The 10,735-nt window shown below is 39.1% G+C and overlaps 1 protein-coding gene across 3 annotated transcripts; it reads left to right on the top strand.

Moving 5' to 3' along the window:
- Nucleotides 1-236: 236 nt before the first annotated feature.
- Nucleotides 237-10,602, top strand: irf5 (interferon regulatory factor 5). 3 transcript variants are annotated; one of them, XM_027014272.2, is made up of 12 exons: nucleotides 237-509; nucleotides 1,272-1,461; nucleotides 2,360-2,421; nucleotides 3,080-3,203; nucleotides 3,753-3,875; nucleotides 5,295-5,481; nucleotides 5,570-5,595; nucleotides 5,755-5,782; nucleotides 5,957-6,280; nucleotides 6,793-7,182; nucleotides 7,585-7,703; nucleotides 8,651-10,602. In XM_027014272.2, exons 4-12 carry the CDS (start codon nucleotides 3,153-3,155, stop codon nucleotides 8,837-8,839), a joined length of 1,437 nt encoding a protein of 478 aa, XP_026870073.2. In that variant the 5' UTR covers nucleotides 237-509; nucleotides 1,272-1,461; nucleotides 2,360-2,421; nucleotides 3,080-3,152; the 3' UTR covers nucleotides 8,840-10,602. The 3 variants fall into 3 exon arrangements, with proteins under 3 accessions (XP_026870073.2, XP_026870072.2, XP_026870071.2); XM_027014271.2 differs by lacking the exon at nucleotides 1,272-1,461; XM_027014270.2 differs by lacking the exons at nucleotides 1,272-1,461; nucleotides 2,360-2,421.
- Nucleotides 10,603-10,735: the final 133 nt, after the last annotated feature.

Below are 10,735 nucleotides of genomic sequence, written 5' to 3'. Positions count from 1 at the left end.
TATATATATATATATATATATATATATATATAGTATTTTAATTATTTTATTTAGAGTTAATTTGGTAAAGTTTCAGTCAGATTTACTGGGTTTCTTTCATTGTTATTTGAATATGAAATGTTCTCTTATAACAGGATTAGTTGGGTTAATTCAGATTGAGGGTGATGCACCGTTTGTACATGAAAATGTACTGCTTCCGTTTACTATGCATATCATCCGGAAGGGTGGTACCTGTGTAAGTTCTGCAAATAACCTCATAGCTCCTGTTTCGTATGACATTTACGACAGTATCTCTCTTAGCACTGATTACGTTTTTTGAAGTGCTGTGAGTACAAAACTGTCGCAGCTTCATGGATATCCGTTTTCTTTTTTAATTTAAGATATTTAGAGCCGTACACCTGGATCCATGCGTGCAAACAGCTACCATCTGTGTGGTGCGTGTTTGACCGAGCCAGGATTACTTCAAAAGTTAATCTCTGGAGTCTAACGACGGAATATTTGTTGTGCAGGTAATTTGTAATTCACTTACGTAATTATTATTATTTTTTTGGTGATGCTGCACTCACTGTCTTCAAAATGGGCAAATGCGTTTGGGCCAATCGAGTTTAAACGCTACGAAGGCAAGCTGTTTAAAGTTTGTTTTATTTGCCCCACATGCACGTTCTATGACGCGGACGTGTTCGGAACAGTTTTCAGTGCAGTTCTAAATTGACAAATTATGTTCTTGCTTTTCGGAGCTATACGCTTAACTTTGTTGCTATCAGGTTACTTGCACGATAGCTAAAAAAGGGAAGTAGCTGAGATCGCGTAGAATATAGTATATCTCTCATTGTGGCTGCAATTTAGATTTGTACCAGAAATCGGTATTCGGGATCTGCAGTTTTGAAAGATAATTTGGCTATCTGTCATTGAATGGACTTGAATAGATATATAGCCATTTAAAATGTTTGGTGTTTGTTGTTATCGAGTTAATAGGAAACCTTTTCGTGATTAAATATGAACATTAAGACAAATCATGTTATATTTCTGTAGAAGCCCAATAATGTCCGGTAGCCTGTAGAAAGGCAAATCTCTGTATATGAATTGTCAAGATCGGATACTTAGGTTACCGGTTAGCCAACTCGATGTGGATTTGCACCTTGAGATCTTAATGTCAAAATGTTTGTTTGTGTTCGATGAGATCAATTTATTTCCTTAACAACATTCTACTGATACAAGCTGTCAAAGCATAGTCTTGAACTGTGCGCATTTATGGTGCGTTTCCACGGCAGGGTACCGGCTCGGCTAGACTCTACTCCTCTCGCCTTTTTTTGGTTGTCCATTGGGAAAAGCTGTGGATAGTACCTGGTACTTTTTGGAAAGTTTACTAAGTGTCTTGCAGAAGAACTTTATTTTTGATTCAGCTTCAAAACATGTTTCTTAAGGTCACAGGCTTGGTTTTTGCACCATGTTGCTTCTGTGGTGAGTGGATTTCAAACCGTGAATTAATAAAATACTTAATGATTTACTCTTATAAGTGTTTATTTTACAATTCCATTACACAAGCTAATATTATATTAGATTTAAAATAACTTGCCAAAAGGTAAAGGCCTGCATTATATAAACTGCACCTTGTAAGAGCAGAGGAAATGCACTAAAAGTGTTGCAATGTCCAAAGTTGTGCAAATCTCCAATTTTGACACTTACATATTGCACATTAATTATGGGTCATATTGCTTTGTTCCATTTTTATAGCAGACCACTGAAGTGAAAGTTAGTGATTACTAACTTCCTTTCTTTTGCATTCATAGATTTTTTTTTTTAAGAATGTATGCTGCTAAACATAAATTTGTGTAACTGCTAGAAGCTGAGAGTTGTGAAATACCCTTTTCTGTCCAAGCTCAGTTGTTTGAAATTGCATAATATTATATATAAAAACCCTAGTAATGCAATTTCAAACTAAACTTGGACAGAAAAGGGTATTTCACAACTCTCAGTTCCTAGCAGTTACGCAAATTTGTGTGTTTTTAATATGTATGTATGTATGTATGTATGTGTGTATGTGTGTATATATAATATATATAATATGTATATATAATATGTATGTGTATATATTTATTTATATATATATATATATATATATATATATATATATATATATAATGTGTGTGTGTGTGTGTCTGTAAATGTTATTTTCACATGGATTTCTCTGAAAGCATTTAGGGAAGTATACTAGGAAGAATATGGATGTGTCTGGGTCTTTTGTTGGCCTTGGTGTGCTTGTGGCACGGCATCTCGTGTTTAGAACTTATAAATAGTGTATTTACTTTGGCAGATATGCAAATGGTTACTCTGTTTTCTGTTTGCTGTATTCATCAAGTCTTAGTCAGCGTTCATTGGGGGATTGATTTGTGCCTCTTCAGTAAATAAGCAAGCAAGCATGTAAGTAAATAAATGATTTTAACTTGTGTTCTAATACTTGAAGGAAGCACTATGTTCATGTAATTATCTTGTTTTAGGCAATATTGCCCCACCTGTTGTGCTTATTATTAGGCCCCATCCCAACTTCAAGCCTGTTACTTAGTAATGGATCACATTGATTCCATCTCTGCTTTTTGGCTGTTACACACCTATCTCAGTGACATCTCTTCTTGCCAATTTAACACCATCTTTTTATCATTCTGATAAAGGTGCTACATCTAAACTGTTCAAGTGTTTGTGAATTTAGGTCATGTAGAAGACATCATTGAAAGTCTGAGCAAAATGTGGTATTACAGTAATGGTGAATCCTGCAAATATGCCTTTGCTTAGTTGTAGTTTGTTGCAGTTGGGACTGTAATCTGACCCTTCATTTAGTAAAAGATGGAAATGAGGTGAATGCCTTTTGCAAATGTTTGGATCACACTGCTTTTGTATTTTAACTGTTGCAAAGTTTAATTTGCTGTATCCTATATTGTCACCTGTCAGTTTGTGATTGTAGCATTGTTGCCAAAATCCATATTTTGCCACCTTAGCCTGTTGTTTTGAAGCTGTCTCAGTATATTGTGCTTAGTACATTTCAACTAATTCTGCAGGCACTGTGTTGCCCCCTCCTACAAAGGTATCCATAGGTCAGACCAAGTGGGCAGACTGTTCACACCCTTAAAGGGCAGCTGGCCTCCCCATCTGGCACCATGAGTGTCCAGCCCAGGAGAATTCGTCTTAAGCCGTGGCTGCTGGCTCAGGTGAGTAGTAAACTAGGTACTGTGAGCAGTGTGAGCAGTGAACTCTGTTTTGTTCTGAGTGTGATGTTTCCTCATATAAAAGGGCAAAAAATAGTCTTGACTAGGGATGGCGAGAACAGAGCCTCACACTTTTCATGATGCATATTAATTATTCTGAGGTTTGCTAAAATGTGGTAGTGTCATGTAACAGCACTACAGGTATTTCGCAAATGAATACATTTTAATTATAGTCTAGTGTTTATATTACTACTAAAAACTGTTAGGATGTAGGAACAGGTGAAAAGTCAAACAATTGGTGAAAAATATTGTTTGAAAAATATGGGCTCATATTTGCTGTGCATTAAAAAAAAAAAATCTTTTGTGCTGGATAAACATTGCACTGCAGAGTTTTAGTATTTTCCTGATTGCTTATTAGCTGATTACCAGGCCCCTTTACCAGTTAAACTAGGTGCACCAGACCTCTCTAAATACTCAACTGTGGTCTATCCCTTCAGGACATCACTGTGACATTGTTTCTTTCTAAACCTATATTAATTTTCATTCCCCCAGGTGAACAGTGGGAAATACCCAGGCCTCCACTGGCTCAACAAGGATCGCCGTTTGTTTCAAATCCCCTGGAGACATGCCACACGCCACCTTCCCACACTGGAAGAAGAAAACACTATATTCAAGGTAAGTGCTGCTTGGCTGTGATGCTTGTCTGTTTTGCATACACCTCTGAATTTGTTATATGCATGCTATTGTAGTTAGTATAAGAGATTTATACACAAACTGTATCCACAGTTTCCTTACATACTAAGCATCTTGATGTTAAATGATCAGCTTCATCCATGTGTTTATTTATTTGAACATTTAAAGGCAGATAGAAGGCAGACTCTTATGTTGAAATAATTGATGCAGTGCCTGAATCCTACCTGCCTAATACCAGTGAATCCCCTTGAGATCATGGATGGGTGTGCTAAGAAAATATTCCAGCAATAGCAGTGAGCTATAAGTGGAACACAGCGCAACAGGATCACCCTAGTATTAAATGATGTCATCTATACAATCACTCAGTAATAACTTTTTTATTTTTCAGAATTCCTTTTTTTGTTTTGTTTTTGTTTTGTCTTGCTGTCATGAACATGACTTTTATAGTAAAACAACTTTACTTATTTCAACAAGGGCTTACTAGGATTTTGTCCAAATGAGAGAGTGAGAACTTTAACTTGTCTCCTTTAGTAGATCTTAGTTTATAGTACATCTTAATTTAGAGACATTGTACAGATATAGGGGGTGCACCAAAGGTAGTTTGTATTATGGCTGCTTACTCCAGCCTGCTCTGCGGTCAATCAGTTCAGAAGAAAAAGAAGAAGAAAAAGAGAAAATCAGGTGATTTTTTTTTTTTTTTGCTTTCTCTTAATATACATCTTTTATTTTTCAATGTATTATCTAATATAGAAGTATTTAGCTTATATATAAGTATGCTTTTTGGTAAAGGGGGGAAAAAGACAAGGCAAAATCGAGCACTTGTAAGCATTTAGCAAGAATACTTTTTATTTAATTGCAGTCCAATATTTTCAGTATTTTTACTAATATGTATTTTTGACAGGTGCTCAACCTCACCCATCACAGAATAAACATTTTTGTAGCAATGTTCATTGACTCCAAAGAACAACCATCAATTACCATTTTTATGATTCACCAAGTTCCTGGTGATCCTCACAAATAGGCATGCAGACATACTCTTTTTTGCTCTAGGTTTAGGTTTTGTAATGGGTAGTGTGGAAACCACCTCAAGTGATTTGCCTTTCACAGCCATATCTTATGCGCTTGCAACTTGCTTTCCTGCTTATTCTATCTGATGGCTGAGTCGCTTTTCAGTCATATTCTCAAAAATAGCTTTGCAGAACTAAAAGTGGTGAGAGTTTCGATTCCCTCCATGCTGTGTACTGCAGCAATTGGTCATAAGAGGAAGTCCTGAGGCCCCAAAATCAAAAGGCCTTTCTAGAACATCTGCTAACCTCAAGCAGTTGGAGAAGCACTGTCCAAGTTGATTCAGATTCCTAACAACCCTACTAGTGCTAATTCTATCCATTCCACACTGTACAGGCTTGGGCCTTGGAGACAGGGAAGTACCAGGAGGGTGTGGATGAACCAGACCCAGCCAAGTGGAAGGCCAATCTGCGCTGTGCCCTGAACAAGAGCCGTGAGTTTACTCTGAAATATGACGGCACCAAGGAGACCCCTGTGCAGCCTTACAAGATCTACGAGGTTTGCGACCAGCCTTTGAACGGAGGTAAACCGTAGTGGCAGGAGGTGCTTGGGGTACAACTGGAAGTGAAGGTGGAGGTGTCATTAATTCCGTGTCTTTCATGCCCTTTTAGATGGAGTCGAGGAGGAGGAGGAGGAGGTGAGCTTTGCAGGTGGAGTGGATGAAAGCATGAGGCCATGTTGCATGCTGCCAAGATGGCATTAGCGCACTCAGAAATAGAGTTGATTTTGCTATGTACTCATTGGTCAAAATAACATGCTTTTGCTTTCACTATGTTCCCCTTTGTCTTTCTTGTAGCTGCCTAACTTTGAGCACCTTTCTATCAGTAAGTTGTTGTTTTGTTTTGTTTTTTTGTTTGTTTGTTTTTTTCTGTAGGTAGTATATATAATTTCGTGCATAAGCTTCATTTGAGCTTTTTGAGGAAATATGATTGTGAAGGTCACACCTTTATTTGTTTTTTGTATTTTGACACATGAAACTTTTATATTTTCTCTGTCAGACTCTCGAATTGCTGAACCTGCAAACTACCAAGCATTTCCCCGCAGTACAGTTGATCCATTCCTGGTGCCTGTCATAGCCCCTGATTTCACTGGCCAAGGCCACATGGTTGCCACTGTGAAGCAGGAGGATTTTATACTCGGTGAAGGCCTTCCGAATGGACTTGGCATAGGTACAGGGGTTATACCACCATCCACTGTCCCACATGCTGTCAGCGGTCCAGGAGCTATTGTGGACAGTCCCATGCAAGAGGTGCAAGCCCAAGCAGAGAGCCATGTGCAGCCCTGCATCTCTGACCTGCTGAGCAGTCCCCACATGCTGCCCTGTAAGCAATGCATCTTTAGATTACTTTACTTTATAATATCATTGGGGTTAATGTCAAATTTTATTAAAGCACTTGTAGAATATGCATGCTGATGCATGCATCTCATGTGCAATGTGAACATCCTTCACAGCAGGCCCTTAGCCTAATACTTTAACCAAGTGCACATGCTAGTGTTTGTTCACAGGTGAAGTGTTTCAGACTTGGAAAACATTACACTAATTAACTTGTTGGACTTCTTATAGGTTAGCTGTTTAGTTTGACTGCATGAAGCATCTCGTGTCTCTTGCTCATACGATTTTGCAGAGCTTTTTGCAGTGGGTCTGTGATTCTGGTAGCAACGATTTGACAGCATATTGGAAAAGCCAAAGCTGTTCTGGAAATAAAACTGTGTTGATATTAACAATTAACAAATAATACTTGCTACACATTAACACTATATGTTGTACACAACAAACAACAGTGTCAAACGGTACCATTTTGCTTTTTCCCTCCATTTCTTCTTTCTGGTCTAGTAACTGACCTTGACATCAAATTCCAGTACAGGGGCCGCCCAGTTGGCTCTCTGACTGTAAGCAACCCCCAGGGCTGTCGGCTCTATTATGGTAACCTTGCCCCAACGCCGGAGCAGGTGGAGCTATTTGGGCCGGTCACACTCCACCAAGTGCTATTCCCTGGCAGTACTGACATCCAGAATGAAAAGCAGAGGTTCTACACAGACCACCTGCTGGATGTGATGGACAGAGGCCTGATCCTGGAGATCCGCGGGCAGGACATCTATGCCATACGCTTGTGCCAGTGCAAGGTGTTCTGGTCTGGGCCAGGTGTGCCTGAGAACGGCCCACCCAACCCCATGGAGAGGGAGCGCAAGATCAATGTGTTCAGCCTCAACAGCTTCCTGCATGGTTAGTGAAGCTCCTTCACTGAGGTTTCAGATTTTATATATTTAGTAGAGTGAGGGGGAAAAAATGGAAGTATATATTTTTGGATCTCCTATGTTTTATTCTTATTCTCATTGTGTGATCAATAGGCCATGTCTGAGGCCCGTTTGGAAAAACCACTGCCCACTTTCAAATTTGTGCACTAGAAATTAAATGACCATAAAGCCAATAGTGAAAAATGATGAAATGAAAATAAAAATAATTTAAGCTTTTAGATACTCGCAAAGTAGATGTAAACAAAGTCCTGAATAAATTAACTCTATATTATAGCAATAACATATTTTTGAAAAATGTTAAATATTAAAACATTACACAGTATGTCTGTGATCAGTGGGTCACAAAAAAAATGGCTTGTGGTTCTGACAGGACTCATCCTGTACCAGAAAGGGGAGGCGCCGACCCCGCCACCTTTTGAAATATACTTCTGCTTCGGGGAGGACTGGCCTGACCATAAGCCCAAAGAGAAGAAGCTCATTATTGTCCAGGTGTGCAAAGCTCAATTCATTCACAAAAACATGTGTCTTAAGCATTCCCACTTCATAAAATCTAAAATATGCTGCAAGTACTCTACATATTGTGCTGATTACCATTTGCAATGATTGTGACAGAACTTTTTGTTGGGGCAATTTAATGGTTGTGAATCATTAGAACACTGATAGAATTTAACAAGAAAAGCAGGCAGAGCTTATGGGAATAGTACGTTTTGTTTGTTTGTTTTTTAATTGCAGCAGACCAGTTACGTATTGGAATGTGGACACTGCATTGTGCAATTTCCATAGTGTAGTTTCTGGGACTGTGCTAATTACAATACATCAGTTTGCTGGGTAATGTTAGTTAGTCATTTGTGATGAATTTCTTTCCACCCTAACCTGTGGAGCTACCATCATCCTAATTTACCACTCTAAAGAGTTTAATTTCACTTCTGATAGAGTGGCTCTAATTTTCAAATGGTTATGAAGGCCTCAGGAAAATGGATCTCTTGCATTGTTGGTGGTTGTAGGCATAAGTTTTGAAATACTGTCCATAATAAATGTATGCCTAGTGTAACATGTGGAATATAGTACTTAAAATTTTCAGTGTCTGTTGTTACTTCAGACCAACTCTTGCCTCCCGGTATGATTTTCACAAGTTGCAATTGGGGGGGGGGGGGGGGGGGGGTAGCTTGGCTAATGATGAAAAATTCTACCTTGTTATTGATATTTGATTTTTAGGGTATAAACCATTTGCCTATCTAAAAACCCCACAGTGGTGAGGGAACTGATTTGAGAAAGGTAGACTCTGGGTCTGGGAAATATGCCCTCAGATTAAACACAAGCCTAGGCTAAAAATAATTTCTAATAGTGGTTCAGCATTGACACTACAGTGTCATCCATCTCTGACAAACCTGCATTGTGTGTGCTTTTCACAATACTGCACTGGTTGCTGCATTTAGGTGGTGCCTGTGGTGGCGAGGATCCTCACTGAGATGTTTTCTGGTGAGCTCTCGTGGTCGACGGACAGCATCCGCCTGCAAATTTCCAACCCTGATCTGAAAGACCAAACCGTGGAGCAATTTAAGGAGCTCCACCGGCTGCTGCAGAATCAGCATGCTCAGGGCACATGGGCTCAGAGCCTCCAGTAACACTCCTGGGACACTCACTTGGGTCACTGCCATGGCAATTTTCAACCGTCCAGGAACTGGCTGCCCTGCCCTTAGATCAAAGTGCTTAGGGGCTGAGGTGCATTTTGTGCATTACTCTGTACTAGCCTCATTTGTGGACTAAGCTACACACTGGAGATCAACATACACTTTTATTTATGGTTTAGTTTGACTAAAATGGTTCATATTTGGCCAGAAAAATATACTCAGTTCTCCTTAGATACCCAATCATGCTTAAATTATCTTTTGGATTTTTCTAAGTAAAATCCACCAGACCCTGGTTAGGGAGTAAAGTTGAAATGCTTTGATCTCACAGTGGTGTAATGCACTAAATGAAAGGCTTACATAAGCAAAAACCTGTAATTCTTGCAGTGTGAAAGGTAGGTAAACTGACACCTGCAACAGTGTGGTCTGCATATATTACACTGGTTGGGAAAGACGCCCCAAAATGTGTTCCAGCGCTGAATTACTAAAACAAACACATCACTAACATTTCCTTTGGGACTAATCTTAGCCTGAGTCCAGTCTGAGTTGCTTCCCACTCTAAAAATATCTCTAGGTTTAAGCACTAGGTTTATTCTTTATCGGGTAACTTGACCAATATATGACATTATGTATCACTGCTCTCCCACCTGTTGTGCGCACCTGCAAAAAGAAAAAAAACGAATCTTTGATTATCCTGACTTGAAATGTAAATACTTTGCTTTGTGTTCCTTGATTTGTTTCTTTTAACATTGTATTTCAATAAATACCATAGCAGTATTCTTAGTGTGGGCACTTGATGCTCCTTGGTAATTCAGTTGTTCCTTTTGTTTCCAGTGCTTTTCCCCCTCAGTGAATACGTTCCTCTTCAAGGAACGTAGCCTGGACATACACTATTATCACACTTCTGCAGGTCTGAAATAAGCTTAGTCTCATGTAGTATGTGGACTCAAAGCCATATAGAATATAAAATGACAGTAACTGTTTCAATAAACGTATTATATTAACACCTTTTACAGCTGACTGCTGGAGCTGTCGTTGTGAGAGTTGGCTTGTCTTAATACCTCCTCCCCTCAGTTTGGGTAAAGGTGTAACAACTTGATCTTGACACATCAGTCTCAACCCAGTCCTTGGATCCCACTAGATGGTTCACATTTTTGTTACAACACAGCTCCCAAAATGCCTGCTCTGTGATCAGGCAGACATGTGGGCTCTCACTGGTCCTGAGCACTAGGTTGAGAAACATTGCCAGACCACTCTGCATGGGGAATTTTCATTCATCCTTAGCTACAGGAGCAGCAGATGACACAATGCTCCAGTCAGTTTTATACATGTGTTTACTTGATGGATCCATAATGAATATTTCTTTGTAATACTTCCTTGTTATCCCTGGATATTTTAACATTTAGGGGAGGTGCTGTTTCTCACTGAATATAAAAGGTGTAAAGGAATGAGGAAGTTTCTCTCTCATTGTCCCAAGTCTGTCAGTTGCACAGAAGAACCACCACCTAGACGTGTATTTATGGATGAGAGAGACCCCATAATGCACTATGGTTAAAAGTATGTAACAATCAGGTTATTTAAATGACTGGGTCCATGTATTTAAGTATGCTACATACTACAAAAAGGAAAAAAAAACCTTTGATTATGCTGACTTGAAGTGTAAATACTTTGTGTGTCCAAATCTCTTTTACCATTGTTTGTATTTCAATAAATACAACACCAGTGTTTGAGAGCAGGTATCACCTGATGCTCCCTGATGATTCAGTTGTGCCTTTGTGTTCCAGTGCCTGTAATGATCACTTTGGGAAAATGGGGAGTGTTTATGCATAAAAGGATTTTTACCCCAAGACTAAAGAAAACATGCAACAAACATGAAAAAAAGTCCCATTTGAC

Source organism: Electrophorus electricus, chromosome 2 (assembly GCF_013358815.1).
Source record: "Electrophorus electricus isolate fEleEle1 chromosome 2, fEleEle1.pri, whole genome shotgun sequence".
Classification (NCBI taxonomy): domain Eukaryota; kingdom Metazoa; phylum Chordata; class Actinopteri; order Gymnotiformes; family Gymnotidae; genus Electrophorus; species Electrophorus electricus.
This window is presented reverse-complemented; position numbering and strand designations above follow the sequence as displayed.

Excerpts from the sequence above, each read along its gene's own strand:
- irf5 (XM_027014270.2), top strand. The coding sequence starts at position 3,153 with ATGAGTGTCCAGCCCAGGAGAATTCGTCTTAAGCCGTGGCTGCTGGCT. Across the intron at positions 3,204-3,752 it reads AGCCGTGGCTGCTGGCTCAG|GTGAACAGTGGGAAATACCC; the intron begins GTGAGTAGTAAA and ends TCATTCCCCCAG. Across the intron at positions 5,783-5,956 it reads CTTTGAGCACCTTTCTATCA|ACTCTCGAATTGCTGAACCT; the intron begins GTAAGTTGTTGT and ends TTTCTCTGTCAG.